This window comes from Pseudopipra pipra, chromosome 20 (genome assembly GCF_036250125.1).
Source record: "Pseudopipra pipra isolate bDixPip1 chromosome 20, bDixPip1.hap1, whole genome shotgun sequence".
Classification (NCBI taxonomy): Eukaryota; Metazoa; Chordata; class Aves; order Passeriformes; family Pipridae; genus Pseudopipra; species Pseudopipra pipra.
This window is the reverse complement of record NC_087568.1, coordinates 10,710,699-10,727,585: the sequence shown is the minus strand read 5'-3', so window position 1 is coordinate 10,727,585 and position 16,887 is coordinate 10,710,699. Positions and strand designations below refer to the sequence as shown.

The 16,887-nt window shown below is 49.6% G+C and overlaps 1 protein-coding gene across 17 annotated transcripts in view; it reads right to left on the bottom strand.

Annotated features, from left to right (window-relative positions):
- ZNF618 (zinc finger protein 618) overlaps window positions 1-16,887 on the bottom strand; it is a 171,262-nt gene that overhangs the window by 58,404 nt on the left and 95,971 nt on the right. For 13 of the 17 annotated variants that reach the window (XM_064677200.1, XM_064677192.1, XM_064677201.1 and 10 more), the window contains 3 exons: window positions 16,701-16,796; window positions 13,530-13,607; window positions 6,225-6,263 (listed from right to left, as the gene is read on the bottom strand). In XM_064677200.1, coding sequence (XP_064533270.1) covers window positions 6,225-6,263; window positions 13,530-13,607; window positions 16,701-16,796 — 213 coding nt within the window. The remainder of the gene's footprint in view (window positions 1-6,224; window positions 6,264-13,529; window positions 13,608-16,700; window positions 16,797-16,887) is intronic. The other 4 variants (XM_064677197.1, XM_064677204.1, XM_064677208.1 and 1 more) reach the window with 1 other exon arrangement.

Below are 16,887 nucleotides of genomic sequence, written 5' to 3'. Positions count from 1 at the left end.
GGGAGGCCAAGGGACACAAAGGAAAAACAGGTTATGTTACTAGGGATTTTGTGGGATCTGGCCCAGGAGGTGTCAGTCTGTGGGTCTGGTCACAACGAGCATAAATGTCCTCTGACAGCTGCTCCTGTTTATGCCAGAATTTAAGGCATGAGCGAAGGAGGCTGTGGGGGTGGTCTGGGCTTCCAGACAGGATCTGTCCGCTGGGCCCTCAAGCATCTCCCAAATGGTGGAGGTCACTGGAGAGCCGTGTAGGAGTGACCTGCTGGCAGCCTGAGCACTGGGACCTGCTTTTGAGGAACAGCACAAAATCCAGCTTTGCCTTTTGAACAGAACTGCATATACAGAAACACAGGAAACAGAGACAGAAAGGACAGGATCTACCCGAAAACAACCATCAGTGATCTTCCGACCTCCAGCAAATGTCACTGAATTGCCATAGTAACAAACTGCAACACCCCCAGGAATGAAAGCAGGCAGAGCAGCTGAACTGGCTTGTTGTAGTGGAACTGTTTTCCCATGTTGTCTTCCTGCCCATCCCAGAATAACTGGCTGGTGGCAGGTGAACAGTCTAACAGAGAAACCTCACTCATGGCCAGCACTGCCCGTGAGCACAGCCTGCTTTAAACTGCAACTTGCTTCTTCTGCTCCTCAAAAAGGTGTCACCAAGGAAACAGAACAGGGCAAACCCCATGTCAGGAGGCTGCTCTGACAGCCAACCTGACTGACACCCTGGAGAGAATTCAAGGCTCCCAAAATCACCTCGCTCTGATTCTTCTCACTTTTAACAGCATTTTATCTGAAGTTCCCAGGAATGTTAAGACTCTCCCCCACACTATCAATCAGCATTGCTCCCCCAGGCTCAGGATGTCTCCCCTGGGAAGAGGAACACTCACTAAGTCCCAAATCACTAAACCAGACATACCTGAATTTAATGCACCAGCTGTACTTTGAGAAACCTTCAGCTTTCAGCAATCCTTCCCCTCCCATTTCTCTGTGCATTTGTTTCTGGTTTCTTTCCCAGGGCACAGAGCTGCAATCCCCTGAGTAGCACTCAGGGACTGGGCTGCAAGCCCAGAGACTTGCATTTTCTTCCCTTGCCACTCGCCCGCTGGTTGCCTCTGGCAAGTCCCTTTCTTTCCGTCCTGCTGCTTCCTGCCTGCCTGAAGAACTCCGAACTCCTCTGTGAAGTGATCCAAGGCTCAACCAGGCAAAAAACTACTATGCACAAGGAGCACTAGCTGCTGTAATTGTTAACATTTAATATTGCACAAACAGGTGCTGAAAGGCCACTGGTAAAGTGAAATTAGGGAAGTGTCACATTAACATCTGCCAGAGCAACCCAAATTCCACCCTAGGATGGACCAAGAGGCAGAGCACTGTAAGAGCGAGCTGCAGTGAGCATGCAGAGCAAAGCCTGGGTGCTTACACAACTCCCAGATGAATTTCGTGGGCAACCATAAAACCCAGTCTACCTTTGAGCTCTGCAAGCCAGTTATGTTCTTATATTTAAGTTCCTCTTTCCTACAGAAAAGAATAATACCAAAATCCAGTAGCCTGAGTATTACAATCACAGAATCAAAATTACAGAATGGCCTGGGTTGGGAGGGACCTTAAAGCCTACCCAGTCCCACCTCCTGCCACGGGCAGGGACACCTTCCACTAGCCCAGGTTGCTCCAAGCCCCATCCAACCTGGCCTTGGACACTTCCAGGGATGGGGCAGCCACAGCTTCTCTGGGCAACCTGTGCCAGGGCCTCACCACCTTCACAAGGAACAATTTCTTCCCAATATCCCATCTAACCCTGCCCTCTGGCAGTGGGAAGCCATTCCCCCTTGTCTTGTCCCTCCAGGCCCTTGTCCAAAGTCCCTCTCCAGCTCTCTTGGAGCCCTTTAGACACTGGAAGGGACTCTAAGGTCTCTCTGAAGCCTTCTCTTCTCCAGGTGAACACTCTCAGCTCTCCCAGCCTGTCTAGCAGAGTTAAAGATCTGCAAACAGTGAAGACTACCACACCCTGGAGACCAGGGCTGTGCTGGTGGGAGCTCGTTCTCCCCTCAACCTGCTGGGGATGTGCCCAGAAACAGGCTGTCAGCACGGAGACCATCCTGGCTTTTCTTCCTGACCCAACAGCAGCTCCCAGGTACAGGCCCTCCATGGGCAGTGCTGAGCCAACACCGGTGCCAGCCCAGCTCTTAGAACTGTGGCCCCAGCCTGGGACATGAGCATTGGACACAACCCACCCACCACAACCCACCAAATAAACCCCATCAAACACAACCCATTCAACCCACCCAACACAACCCACCCAACACAACCCACCCAACACAACCCACTCAATAAAACCCATCAACTCAACCCATCCACCACAACCCATCCACCACAACCCACCAAATACAACCCACCCCAGACAACCCACCAAATAAAACCCATCAAACACAACCCACCAAATACAATCCATCAAACTCAACTCACCCAATGCAACCCACTGACCACAACCTGCTCCACGCCCCGGCACTGAGCGAACACTTGCTCAGGCAGGTGCTGCTGCCCTCAGCTGTGTCCCTGTGGCCACAGGGCCCCAGACCCCCACTTGCCCCTGAGTTTATTCAGTGACCTGTCCTGTTGCCAAGAATTTCCTGTGGTATGTGAGCAGCAGCAGGGAGACTGTTTGTGCAAAGTTTGTAACTCTCCTAAACATGACTGGAATTTCCATGGAGAATGATGGCGCAGATCTGGCCCCAACACCTTCCTGAGCACTTTCTGAAGTCCAGAGCAAAACACAGAGGTGGTTCAGCATCTCAGAAAAGACAGCCAGACTCTCTTACAGGAACAGCCAGTGACCTGGATGTCAAACTGACCACCCCTGCCTAGGGAGAAATATCAAATAGACAGGTTTTTTTCAAAATCACTCTCCTCTCTTCCTCCTCTCTACCAGTCAAAGTTGGTAGCAGTCAAAGTCTCTTCATTAACACATTAGCATGGTGGGCTGCATTGTTTTCCTCTCTCTACATGTGGGAATTCTGGTCTTGGACCCTGAGCCAAGGCTAGAAAAGTACCTCCCAAAGCCATGTAGCCATGTCCCCATGAGCACATCCTCTCCTCAATACCACAGAGCTGTGTTACTTCAAGAATGGGTCAAAAAAAATAAAGGGAGTCCCAGAGTCACAATCTAAAGACTAAAAACCCCAGAGGCTGAAAATAACCAGCTAAATGCAACAGCTTTTCATCAAAGGAGTCTTCAAAGTGCTTTCCAGCTGGAAAGTCTAAACACCACTGTCTCCTCTTTATGCAGGCAGCAAACAAACAACTGCCCTCAGCCACATCCCAGCTTGCCCAAAGGCTCCCCTCTTCCCAGGAAAAAAGAAGGCCAGGACAGACCTTCCTGCAGCAGCCCCTTCTTACCACAGCTCTTTGAGCCTGAAGGCATGTTACAGCACAGCCTCACCCACCAGGTCAGTCATTCATCCTCCCCACAGCCCAGGCAGGGCTCACTCTCACACTCAAACTTTGCCTCCTAAACCCAGAGTTGGTTGTGCTTGGGGCAGTCCAGGGAGCACAGCACAGGTAACCGTCACCAAAGCTGGGACCCAGCCCAGGTGCTCTGCACGGGCAGCTGCCGAGATGTCTCCTCACCTGACACACAGCACCAACACTTCACCAACACTTTTTAGGTGAGCACTGGTGGCTGTGAGTAACAGCTGGCTCCAAAAAGTCGCCATGGAGAAAACCTGAACAGCTTTGCAAACCCTGCCCTTCTAGATTTGTGAACTAATGCTAGGGAACCACTGCTGGTCATGGGACTCCTCACCCACAGCAGTTCAGGATGGATGCAATCCAGACCCCAGAGAGAAGCACATGAGAGAAAACAAGATCTTGCTGTATTCCTCAAACACTGTGAAATTTTGGAAGAGGGCAGCAAACCATGCCTGCAGAGACCATGAATGTAGGGGTTTCCAATGAGATAGAAATAGCAGAGGAAGATCTGAACAATACAGACATCTGTAATAGGGAGGGTGTACACAGCCAAACGGGTCACAGAGGAATAGCAGTGGAGCAGCAGGCAAAACAAAAATAGCAGAAAAGGAAAGATAAATAAAAAATTCCTAAAATATATGAGGAGCAAACAGACTGACAAAGAAACAAGAGAGCCATTGATTGGAAAAAAGAGATGTGCAGAAACAACCAGGGTAGGCCAGGGACTTAATCCAGCCCCAGAGGGGAAGGAGGAAAAAGGACAGCTGAGCTGTTTCACTGCAGCAGCAAGGAGGGAAGAGGAAGATGACCTGGTCAGGAAATCACAACCATCTGCAGTGAGACACAGCAGCACTGGCAGAGCAGTCTCATGTCCACCCTGTGACACAGGTGATGTGTCTGGGCTGTCCCTCCAGAGGGGCATGGCTGTGGTGGATCCTCCTTCTCCATCCCACAGCCCACCACTCACTGTCTCCCTGCTCTGGTGGCCTGGTCTTGCCCCCAGCTCTATTATCTAGATGAGACTATTCTGGGATAGCAGTGAGTGCAGCAGGTAGAAAGGGGGGGCAGTAATTCCTGCACTGGAGAGGGGTTCTGCGTTGGACAGCCCTGCATGAAGACAGAAGCAGTCCCTGCCCCTCTTACTGTTCCCTGCTTCATCTCCACTGCTCCCAAGAGCAGCTCCTCAGAAGCTGAGACTTCTGCCCAAGCTCTGGCTAAAAGTACAAAAAAAAAAAGGACAAAAAAGTGCAAGCCCAGGATGCACAAAGCCTGGCCCAGAACACAGCATTGCCCACGGTCAAAATTCAGAGTAAGGGAGCCAGGAGATGAGCCTGGAAAGCCTCGGGATAAGTAAAACACCAATGGGCAGCAGAGCACTGACTGAAAAAGAGACACCAAGGGAGGGGCCTGGGAAGTAGTCTCCAACCCCTGCATGGAGTTGGACACTGCCAAGCGAAAGGCTCAGGGGCACAGCCCAGCTCCCCCCAGTGAGCAGGCACACTGTGTGTACACACGGTGTTAATGGCTGGTTGCTACTGAGATGTTTTGGCTCAGGGCTGAGGATCTTCATCCCCCACCTGCAGTGAAGTCAGTCCTGCTTCCTTTTGCAGACAGAAAGCCAAGACCCCCCCAAAACTAACTTCAGCTCTTCACCTATCACAGAATGGGCTGAAGAAAAAGTTCAGAAAAGGTGGTCTGGTTGTACTTTTTAATTATTATTTTTCGTTACTATTAATCTAATATTTTGGTACCCACCCAGGGTAAGCTTGGTGCTACCAAGCTGCCCTCTGTAACCACCAAGGTTGATAACTTACCTTTCTAATGGGAATTGTGGCTCCCAGCTAACATGACCATAGCAAAACCCAGGGTGGGCAGAGACCTCAGCAGGTCTCTGGTCTAATCTCCTGCTCAAAGCTGGGTCTGCTCCGAGCTCAGTCCTGGTTACTTGGGATTTTATCAAGGCTGGTCATGTGAAACCCCAAGGATGCAGGACACAGCCCCTCTGGACAGCCTGTTCCACGACATGGGGGACAGCTTTTCCTTCAACACAGCCTCAACCTCTCTTCTTTTCACTTCATGCCCATTATCTCTCAGTTCTCCTGTCGCTGGGAACTGCCCAGCTCCCTCCTCCCCATCACCCCGCACAGGGACCATGAGTCTGCCCCCAGCTCCCTCGCTGCCACCTCTTCCCCGCTGCCTCGGTCCGCTCAGCACTGGGCCAGCTCTGGTTGTCCTTCCCCGGGGCTGGCACAGCCCCCCAGAACTGCAGCTATAGGGTTTAAAAATCCTACAAGGCTTGACGCCACTGGAGAGGCTGGCAGTGCCCTGCCCCGGGGGCCGAGGCAGCAGGAGCTCTGCTCACGGTCCCCTCACAGCACCCACCGGGCGGCTCCCGAGGCACCGCGCTGCCCTCACGGCCGGGGGACGACGACAACCGCCTGGGCTGCTGAGCCGCGAGGGGCTGCCGTACCCGGGACCCGCCGTGCCCTGAGGGGCTCCGAGCCGCGAGGGGCTGCCGTGCCGGGGACCCGCCGTGCCCGGGACCCGCCGTGCCCTGAGGGGCTCCGAGCCGCGAGGGGCCGCCGTGCCCGGGACCCGCCGTGCCCGCCCGGCCCCGCCGCCTCCCGCCGCCGCCATCTCCGCGGCGGGGCCGCCCCCTGCCGGCCGCCTGCGGGACGGCCCCTCCACCGCCCCGGCCCCGCGGGGTCTCGGCCCCGCCAGCCCGCGGCCCCCTCACGCCCCGCTGTACTTACTGCCTTGTGAGGCTCCTTCCCCTGAGGCAGCTTCGGTGTCTGCAAAGAGAAAGAGCTGCGCTTAGATCCGCGGCCGCGCTTCCCCGGGCCTGAGCACTGCCTCGCTCGCTCCCTCGCTCTGCTCCGGCCGCGGCTCTGCCCCACATGGCGGCCCTGAGGGCACGGAGCGGGCGGTGAGGGCTCACCGGGGCTGCGGGGCCCGACCCCGCCAACAAGGGCTCGGTGTTAAACCGCAGCTGCCCGCGGCCAGAGAATCACACACTGGTTTGGGCTGGAAGGGGACCTTGAAGACCGTCTCGGTCCACCCCCTGCCATGGCAGTGACACCTTCCACTAGACCAGCTGCTCCAAGCCCCGTCCAACCTGGTCCTTTGGAGGAGCCTCATAACCCGGGGCTCTGATTCCCCAGGCTGTCACTGGGACCTGGGGTCGACATGGGATGGCTGAAGGGACGTCCCTACCCTGGCCCTGCTCTGAAGGGCTTCAGGGAGCCCTGAGAGGGCTGTGGGGAGGTGTGGGGTGAGAGGGCTGCCTGCTCCCCCTGCCCATCCCTCCTGGCCCAGCCCAGCTCCTGCTGTGCCCTGGCTGAGGGGCCCTGGATGGGGAGTGTAGGGCCTGGACAGACACATCCCAACAGCCCCACTGTCATTAAAGGAGTTCATGAGGAACAGCTTCCTAATTTCTACTGAAGGGTTATTGAAATACCTCATGTGCAATTAGTCACAGGCTGGTTTGGGTTGGAAAGGACCTTAGAGATGATTTCATTCCACCCCCTGCCATGGGCAGGGACACCTTCCACTAGACCAGGTTGCTCCAATCCCCGTCCAATCTGGCCTTGGACACTTCCAGGGATGGGGCAGCCACAGCTTCTCTGCCCAACCTGTGCTGGGGCCTCCCCACCCTCACAGAGAACAATTCTTTCCCAATATCCCATCTAGCCCTGCCCTCTGGCAGTGGGAAGCCATTCCCCCTTGTTCTGTCCCTCCATCCCCTGTCCCAAGTCCCTCTCCAGCTCTCCTGGAGCCCCTTTAGGCACTGGAAGGGGCTCTCAGGTCTCCCTGGATCATTCTCTTCTCCAGGTGAACCCCCCCAGCTCTCCCATCCTGGCTCCAGAGCAGAGAGGCTCCAGCCATCAGAGCATCTCTATGGCCTCCTCTGGACTTGTTTCAACAGGCAATTTCTGGGCAAGAGCTGTCAACAAGGAGAGCCAGCAGTGAACAGTGCAGCCAGCTCAGCCTCCCCTCCCCAACCATGGCAAAGCCATACAGGATACAGGCCATGAGATTCCCCCCAGGGCGATTCTGTCCTGGTCTTACTGAAGACAGATGTGGAAAGATGGGAGAAAAAGCTCCCTTTGCTGTGGCTGAGACTGCAAGAAGCACAGAGCACAGATCATGTTCAAGCCTTAAATGAATGCAATGGGCAAAGCTATAAGCTGGAAATCAAAACCCAAAGTTACAAGTCAAGGATCATAAACAATTAGGATTTCCAAGCCATTTTGAAGTGTTTCATATTCATCCTAAATTGCATATACTGTATGTCACATTATCTAATAACATAACCACATTGCAAAATATTCCATATGTCTCTTGGAATCATGCTTGTGCTCCTCTGGAAACCACAGCTGCAGAATGGCACAGCATTTTTGAATTTAAAATTCGCAACCTTAAGTAATGAACACTGTTTGCATTTAATTTCCCTATTTCTTAAAATTAATAAAAACAAATGATTGTGGGTTTGTGAATTTGTACATTTCTACTTGATTAACCTGCCTGATTAGATCATTTTTCTAGGCAACGATATTAATTTGGCACAATTTCATAAACTGAGGGGCCAGATCAGAAATCCTCAGTATCAGATGCAGAACCTTGACAGCAAAGCCCTGGATTTTTTCACAGCTGCTACTTGTATGAATTCCCACCTATCACTCAAGGAAAAGCAGCTATGATTTCTGCAAAATGCTGTCCTGGCATTCACAAGCAACGGCATAAATACACCACAAAAAATATGCACTATTCAAATAGCTTTAAAAAGTACTTTAGTCAAATTTAATGAGAATCAGGCAACACACAAAGGTTTAAGAAGCAGCTGTTTCTGAACTGTGCTAAGAAATGTTGTTAGTCATAAGACAGAACAAAGTCTTCCTGAATTAAAAAATGCCGAACTAAAAATCCCCTAATGCCCGCTCTGCATCACCTTTGGGCTGAGACCAAGTAATTACAGCTCTGAGACAAAAGACCAATTTCTGAGAAGTTGTAAAAGTCAGTAAGAGTAGGGAGGTGGGCAGGGGAGCTGCAAAATAGGCAAGTTAACTCCTATGTCCCAAGAAAATTTCTCAATCTCATATGAATATCTGCTGCAGACTGGGAAATGTGCACAGGAAAAAATGGATCTTGGGATGCAGAGCAGAGGGCAAAGGACCTCCTCAAAATCCTCTGATTTTTCAGTAGTAGATAAGCAAACAAGTGAACCCCAACTGCCTACAGCTCAGGAACAACCTTTCTACTCAGGGATGGTTATTTCGCTATGAATTTTCTACTTCTCACCTCAAAATCCACTCAGTGACAGAACTGCTCTAAGTCAGACTCCAAAAATGTGCGCTTTGGAAAAAAGCGTTTTTCCATATTCACCATCTGAGTGAGTCATCTTCCTTTTCATATTTTTTTGCATTGAGCAGAACCCATTCTTGGAAAACATTAATCTGAAACTTTCAAAGCTTTGAGAAGCTTTTTAACAACTGGTGAAACTAGAAGCTTGGCCTGAAGAACTCAGTCCCAGTGTGGTGTGTTCAGCGTCTGTTCTGGTGAGGGCAGCTCAGCTGTCGGCTGGCACAGCCACGCGGGGAGGACACTGGGAGCTGATGGGTTTGGAGGGGGGTAGTGCAACAACTAAATAATGTAAATAAATAATAATGGAAAACAACTTGAGCAAAATCATCATTCAGCCCAGAAAGGCTTATCTGGAAGCAGAGAACTTCCACCAATTCTTGGGCCAGAGGCGAGATATCCTGCGAGGGTTAAACTCAAACCTGGCTATTTTCTTTCTTTGCTTTCTGAAGAATTCTTCTTTGGGTAAAAATCTCCCTTGCTTGGCCTCAGCCCAGAAGTTTATAAATTTACTGTTTGAAAGTCTAATAAAGCAATTTCAGCCATTTTTTTTGAGTTATCTAAAAGTGAAATAATTTTCCTGACTCAAAACATGCGGATGTTTTGCTGCTCATGTTGCTCAAACACGACCCAACCGTACAAAGCAGAACTTTCTAGCTGACTAACTCCTGAAGGCAATCCAAACCTTTTAATGACTTGAAAAACCCCACACAGCTAAAATAAAAGCACTGTAAGCAAAACATTTTTAAGCCCTGGGTTGCGTGTAGGCGAAGCGGTAACATTGGGGACAGAGCCTTCCATCAGCACCAGGAATGTGCAGCCCCTCTGCTCCAGCTGAACTCCAGCAGCTCGGCAGGAGGAAGGAGCCATGATCCTGCAGGCATCAGCTCACAAAGGAGCCTTTCAGCTCCACAACATAACTTTTGTTGTTAGGTTTCTTTTTTATTTTATTGGTGTGTTTTGGGGAGGCAAAAGGGGAAGGAACTTTCTTCCTTGATAAAATGTAGTGAGGAAATTTCTTACCTACGTTTCTGGCCCTGTGCAGAGCCCTGACATGGGGATTTCTGTGCCTGCATCTCAGCTTTCAGAGGAAAGCAGAACAGGAACTAAACCATCCTAATGTCCCAAAGTTTGCACTTGCAAACTGCCAGGAGATCAACTGCTGCCTGAAATTCTCCAGCCAATGGTGAGCACCACAGGGAAAGCTCAGTAAACTAAGAAAATACCCAGTTTTCCAATATAAACTCCCTTGTTCCTGAAGGCAGACAAGGAAGAAATCAGCCTAAAGAACACAGGTGATGTCCAACCAGCCTGTCTGCCACGGAGAGCTAGAGAAGAGGCAGGAGCAGTTATAAAAAAAAATATAGAAAATTCCTCAAAAAAATGCTCATTACAAAGAAAAAAAAGATGTTGCCAGTGCAAGACTCTTCATGTGGAACCAAACAGCTCAAAGGATGAGAAGACACATAAGTTCTGCACAGGGTGGACAAGGACAGATAAACTGCATGAGCAGAGGGCAACAGACTATCCCCCCATGCTGGCCACAAGCTGTGAGCCCCAGGCTGCCCTGCCACAGCTCCACACTGGGCACTACACTCAAAAACCAGCTCAGTTCAGAGCAAGAACAACTGGAGACCACCAAACCTCCCATCCTGGGCCCAGCTGTTGTGTCACTGAGTGGTGACAGTGGTGCTGGAAAGACAGATGTTTTGTTCTGCCCCAAAGGTCCAAACCAGATCAGCTCCAGTTTATCTGTTCCCCCGTGGGCTGAACCTTTTGTATCACCTGCTCTGTCCATCTGCAGGATCAACCCAGGGCTTGGTCAAGGCCCCTTAGTGACATGGGAGCCCCAGAAGGAAGCAGAGAGTAGAGGACTCTTCAAGAGGAAGAGCTGTATCCTACAGCAAATCCCAAACAGCAGGGATTTCTGCTGGAATGCCCAAAAAGCCCTGGAAGGAAGCACTTAAAGAGAAGAAAGAGGGGCCTATGTTTGCTCTCCCTCTCTGATGCTGAGCTGGTGAGTTTCCCAGGATCAGTCCAACCTTCGGGAAAGGCAGATGTTCGGGGACTGATGGGTGGCTCAGACCTCAGGGAAGCCATGGATGACACTCAGAAAATCCATCCTGCAAAGAGGGAATGCCAGGTCCTGCCAGTGCAGCACAACTCCTCCCTTGCCCAGGAAAAAGAAAGGACTGCAGGATTCAGGATCAGAGTTTCTGGCAGCTGATTAACTGCACTTAATGGGCCAAGGGAGCTCACATTCCAGTGCTTCGAGGAAAGCAGCCCTGGGAGAGCTGGACTGCCAGTGCTTTATCCAAGACTGTGAAAACCTGCAGCGTGCAGAGTGACACCCCCAGTGCAGTGTCACCGCCACGTTATCCCACCTGTGTCACGACGGGGCAGCACAGGCCTCTTCTCCTCCGTGAAGTGGGGCAATAAAAGCATCTTTCACAAAAATTCCCGTCACTCCTGCAGTCCTATGCTATTCCAGCACTGTTCCTGGTACAGTCCATGGACAGGTCTCACTGGGTAATATCACAAAGGGCTTTCCTCCAGAGAACTCTTCCTTCTTTTTCCTGCCCTTCCTTTACATGCCCTTTCTCTGGCAGGTTATTCGTCTGCAGACAGGTCACACACTGTCCCACTGCTTTACTTGCAGCTCAGGATCTGCTCCTGGGAAAATCCCACTTCCAGAGCTGCAGCATGTTTGCAGTTTGAGTTCTTGCTGGAGAGTGTATACGAATAAATACCTCGCTTGGATTTTTATTGTCTTAAGGCAATGCAAATGCACTTTAAATGTTACACTACATGCATCCATTTACACCAACATAAAACATTTTCTAAGTATCATAAGTATATATAAATTCTGTTTCTCCACCACTGATGTGAAAATTACTGATAGATTTCCACTTTCAAAATTTTGAAAATTTCCCTCTTCTACAGCTACACATGACAAAGGCTTTGGGAGCAAAAGTAAAGTCATGTCTCCACTGAGTTCATGTCAAAACCATGGATATCAATTGTACAGGTTGATGCATACAGATAATTTAATATATAGCTTAATTTCATTATCAAATATAAATAAATACAAATCAATTGGATCACACACTAGGAGGTGATCTCATACTAACAGAGCTCCTAAAATTCCACCCAAATTAAAGATCCCATAGTGCGTGGGGAAGAGAAGTAAAATAAAAGCCATCCTTGTCCCAAATTTAAATACTGCAATTATTACTGCAAAATTATTGCAATGCTGTGATGTAATGCGAAAGCATATCCCTATTATTTTAGGGATTTTTTTCCTTAATCTGCAGAGTGAAGCTACTTAGTAGTTACATTTAAAGGACTTTCAGGAATTTTGTTGGTATTTAGAAAAGAAATACCAGCACTGGAAAACAATTCAGTGTGTATCTAAGGGTACTGAGGCAGCTCTGTGATATTAAACAGCACACGAGGAACGTGCAGTTAAGGGACATGTGAGAGATTGTGACAAACTCTGAGCAATGAAGGACACATGTTCCCTTCTCAGCTGGGCATGTGCTGACTTCTGAGAGTTTATACATTTAAAATCTAATATTGCATTAGCCTTGATTATCCCTGGATTTTCAAACTTTTCACTGGGAGTTCTCTTTATGCTCCTTTAGACATTCCAGCAGTACTAACACTGCTGGTTAAAACAGAGGAGCTAAAGCAGATGCTCCTGCCAGGCTGACACACAGACTTCAGTGCTCACCTCAGGGGACAGAAAATAAACCCACTGGAAAGCTCAGGAGCTGCTTTTCAGTCCCTGTTGTTCTGGTATTTCAGATATGCAATTCTCCAAATCCTGCAAACTTGTACAAACCACCACAAACTTTCACATTCTGCAATTAAGCGACATCGGATTGTCCAGTCTTACAGAAAATTCAAATAAAGCCATTCCTGACTAAGCACGAGACATTTCAGCTACACAGTGCACTGGGGAAGTGACCTCAGCTGACAGCAGGAGCATGGGGGGAACTCAAGGAGCATTTTGGTTTCAACATAAAAATACAGCAGCATATCTGACTTTTATCCTCCCATCCTGACTTATCAGGGATGGCTGAAACACCCAGCAGGGCAGCAGCATGGAGCACCTCGGGGAGATGCCACCACACTCAGTGTGTGGAACCTGCCAGGATAACCTTCCTGATCTGCAGTTCCCCCAGCACACAGCGATGTCCCCGAGAGCCCTGTGCAGGAAACACTGCACCAAACACAGCAGCTGCCCCTGACCTTGGAAGAAATGTCACTGGAGTAGAGAGACACAAAGCTGAGACAACCCCAAAGTTTATCCTCTCAATGGGCCACCTAAAGAAGCTTTACTGGTGACCAGGGAAGGTGCAGAGAAACCTTCAAGATCTTCCTGAAATTAGACATAAAATCACAGAATCTCCTGAGCTGGAAGGAACCCACAAGGACCATCCAGTCCAGCTCCTGGCCCAGCACAGACACCCCAACAATCCCACCCTGTCCCTCAGAGCCTTGTCCAAACCCTCCTGGAGCTCTGGCAGCCTTGGGGCTGTGCCCACTGCCCTGGGGAGCCTGGTCAGTGCCAACCACCCTCTGGGGGAAGAACCTTTCCCTGAGATCCAACCTGACCCTGCCCTGGCACAGCTTCATAGTCCCTGAACCCGCGTGTTACCCCAGGACTCCCAGAGGTCTGAGCAGCAGTGAGATACCTCTGTGTGCTCGCACATGGGTCTGGAAACAGTTGTAATACTTGTATTTCTTCCCACATATTCCACACTCATAAGACCCTGAAAAACAAGAAAGAGAAGAAATACATCACCACATTAGATCAGGAAAAACAGCCTCCCCACACACTGATCCATACACTGTGGGCAAAAGAATGCAGTTTGCAGCAAAGTCATTCTTGGAAGGTTCATGGAGATAAATGCAGGAAATCACTATCCCAGACTCTATTCTTTTTTCAGCCTTATTTAAGATTCTTTGGCATATTACCCTGAACTTACATTTTCATAGTATCTTTTCAACTTTGCTAACGTGAAAGTGCCACTCTCAAAATAGCCTGACTTATAATTTTATAATAATGACTAATGTTTCCTATGGACAGAAATAACCTTGAATTACTTTTCAGTAAGTTCCTGCTAGCTGGGAAAAAAAGCTTTTCAACTGAAAAAAGAAGGCAATATGTTATCTTGAGGCAAGGAGTTTACAAAATTTCTCAAGAAATGCACAACTTACAAATTTCCCAAGAAACCCACAGAGATTTGGTAAATATCCACCCAGAGGAAACCAAATAGATACAAATAGAACTTTTGCCCTTTTTAAGGAAAAGCACATGACCACAGTAGTCTCTCTTCTCAATTTGTGTCTCTAATTCCAGAAAACACACATCTGCAAACAGTCATTTGAAATGAACCCAGAGGAGCAGAGCTGGGAGAACCATTTGTAATGATGAAATTATGCCATGGATTTAGGCTCTTCTGTTTATTGAACAGGCAGACAGAAATTTCCTCAGATTTGTTATTTCAGTTGATTCAACCTCTTTTTTCCCCACTCCACTTCAGTGGACAGGCTATAAATTCACCTCCCAAGCTCTCATTTGCACAATGCATTGCTTTTCTTAGCTGTCCCCCAGCAGCTACTGAACTGGGATCCCCTCAGTGCTCTTCAGGAGGGCAAAAGCAGCACTTACTGAAGAGGAGGTGGGAGAAAAAAGGGCTGAATGTGGTTTGTGAACGCAGTGTTTCATTTCCATGGATGCTTCCTCACACAACCTTGAAACAGTCTTTTCCTGACCATGCCAGACAGTCAAACTCAGGGATGAGCCATAAACAAGAACATTCACACACATATCCAAATAAACATTCCCAACCAGCATCTCACAGCAGAACTTACCTGATGCTACTCAAAGTGAGCTCTTGCCAGGAACAAAATCAACATGTTGTTTGAACATGTTATACCCACGGTCCCTTTTCCCCTTCCCACGTCCTATTCTACAGCTTGGGAAGAAAACAACCCTCCTTTCAGTCTGTAACAGCCCTGAATTCCCTGTCCTTCATTGCTGGCATCACTCAGGAATATCTTGTGAGCTTTGGAGGCTGCTTTGTCCCTGATGCTGGAAGAGGCCATTTGCCACAGTCGGATACACCAGAGCACACATCTGAGAAAATACTCAGATCCACTGATAGCACAGGCAGTTCACTGTGTCTTATCTGCTCCAGAGCATTTTTATTATCATAGCTCACTGTGTTTTATATCCAGATACACATATATGGGACAGTCATCACCTGTGGTCACTCCACACAGTCTTTCCCACATGAAATCCTGGCTATCAGTGAATTGGCAGCACCTGCCAGCCCTCATTTTCCACACTCAAGGACTGATTATTTTCATCACCAACCTCCAAAATTCTTTCCTGAAAGCTATTCCAGCTGGAGCCCTGAAGCAGCACAGCCAGCAGACGAGTGCACTCACCCTCACTTGGCCCTACAACCAGGAGCCCTGGGCAAAGCTGAGGGTCAGATGAACCAACAGAGGAACATGAGTGATGCCCACCCACATCCCAACACAGAGCTGGCTGCACATGGAGCACTGGGAAAAGCTCAAACAAGTCCAAGGAGGCCACTAAGTTGATCAGAGGGCTGGAGCCCCTCTGCTGTGGAGCCAGGCTGGGAGAGCTGGGGGGGTTCACCTGGAGAAGAGAAGGCTCCAGGGAGACCTGAGAGCTCCTTCCAGTGCCTAAAGGGGCTCCAAGAGAGATGGAGAGGGACTGGGGACAAGGGATGGAGGAACAGGACAAAGGGGAATGGCTTCCCACTGCCAGAGGGCAGGGCTAGATGGGATATTGGGAAAGAATTGTTCTCTGTGAGGGTGGGGAGGCCCCAGCACAGGTTGGGCAGAGAAGCTGTGGCTGCCCCATCCCTGGAAGTGTCCAAGGCCAGGTTGGATGGGACTTAGAGCAACCTGGTCTAGTGGAAGGTGTCCCTGCCCATGCTCAGGTCCCTTCCATCCCAAAGCATTCTATGGTTCTATGAGTCTATGAAAACAGGTCAAACAGAGTGAGGGGCTCTAGGCTGAATTTTTTTCTCTGTTTTTCTTATATTTCCCCCTTCCTCTGGATATAGCCTATGGCACATAAATGTGTTTGGTCTTGCAGAAGTTCTCCACGAGTATCACCTGTACAGGTAACTGTGCAGTGCCTTCCCTCTCCAATGCAAACCCAAATGGTGCTGCAGCCCTCGGGCAGGGGCTGTGCTGGAAAACAAGGGCAGGAGAGGGACCACGTGTCCCTTGGCCTTTATGCATATGCACTGAAGCACCCAGGTCTCACGTGCAACTCAGGGAAGGCTGGAGTCATCCTCAAAGGGGGGCATCTCTACCCCCCTCCTACCTGTGGATGGTAGAGCAGTGCCCCAGGAGGACACTGAGTGTGTGGAGGGTGTGAGGGAGGTGTGTTACAGACCTGAAGTCCCGCAGGCTCTGAGAGACAACTCAACAGCCACAACTGTGTGCTCAGCACACAGATCGTCACAGTAGAGAAAGGAAGGGTGACTTACCACAAAAATGATGTTATTAGAGTGGAGGAAGGATGAAGTGAAGGAAATAAGACACTGCTGTGTGTTAAGGCCTTGCAAAGAACATGCCCGTGTGGCCTCGGGCACCACCATGGCCGGGGTCTATCTCAGACTTTGTCCACATCAGGATGTGTCATGCAGGTTAAAGCTGGTTGTAGTAGGAGGGGAGATGGGGAAGCTTTTTGGTTAGTTGGTGCCAGGCTTTTCCTGAGCCTCACAGCTGGAATTTGGGCAACACACCTGTTGCATCCAGAGCTTTCCCTTGCTCCCTGATCCCTGGTTAGACTTTCACACCCTTCCATCACATACCGGCTGTGTATCTCAATGCATGGTCAAAAATCCACGTCCCTGAATATCGATTTCGTGTATATCCAACAGGAGAGCCACGTTCCACTGCTTTTCCATCTAAATTGTGCAAAAAGAAATCAGAAAAAAGCCCTTAAAGTGGATGCATTTCCAAAGAATAATGATGGCTGAAGCCTATTAAAAATTTCCA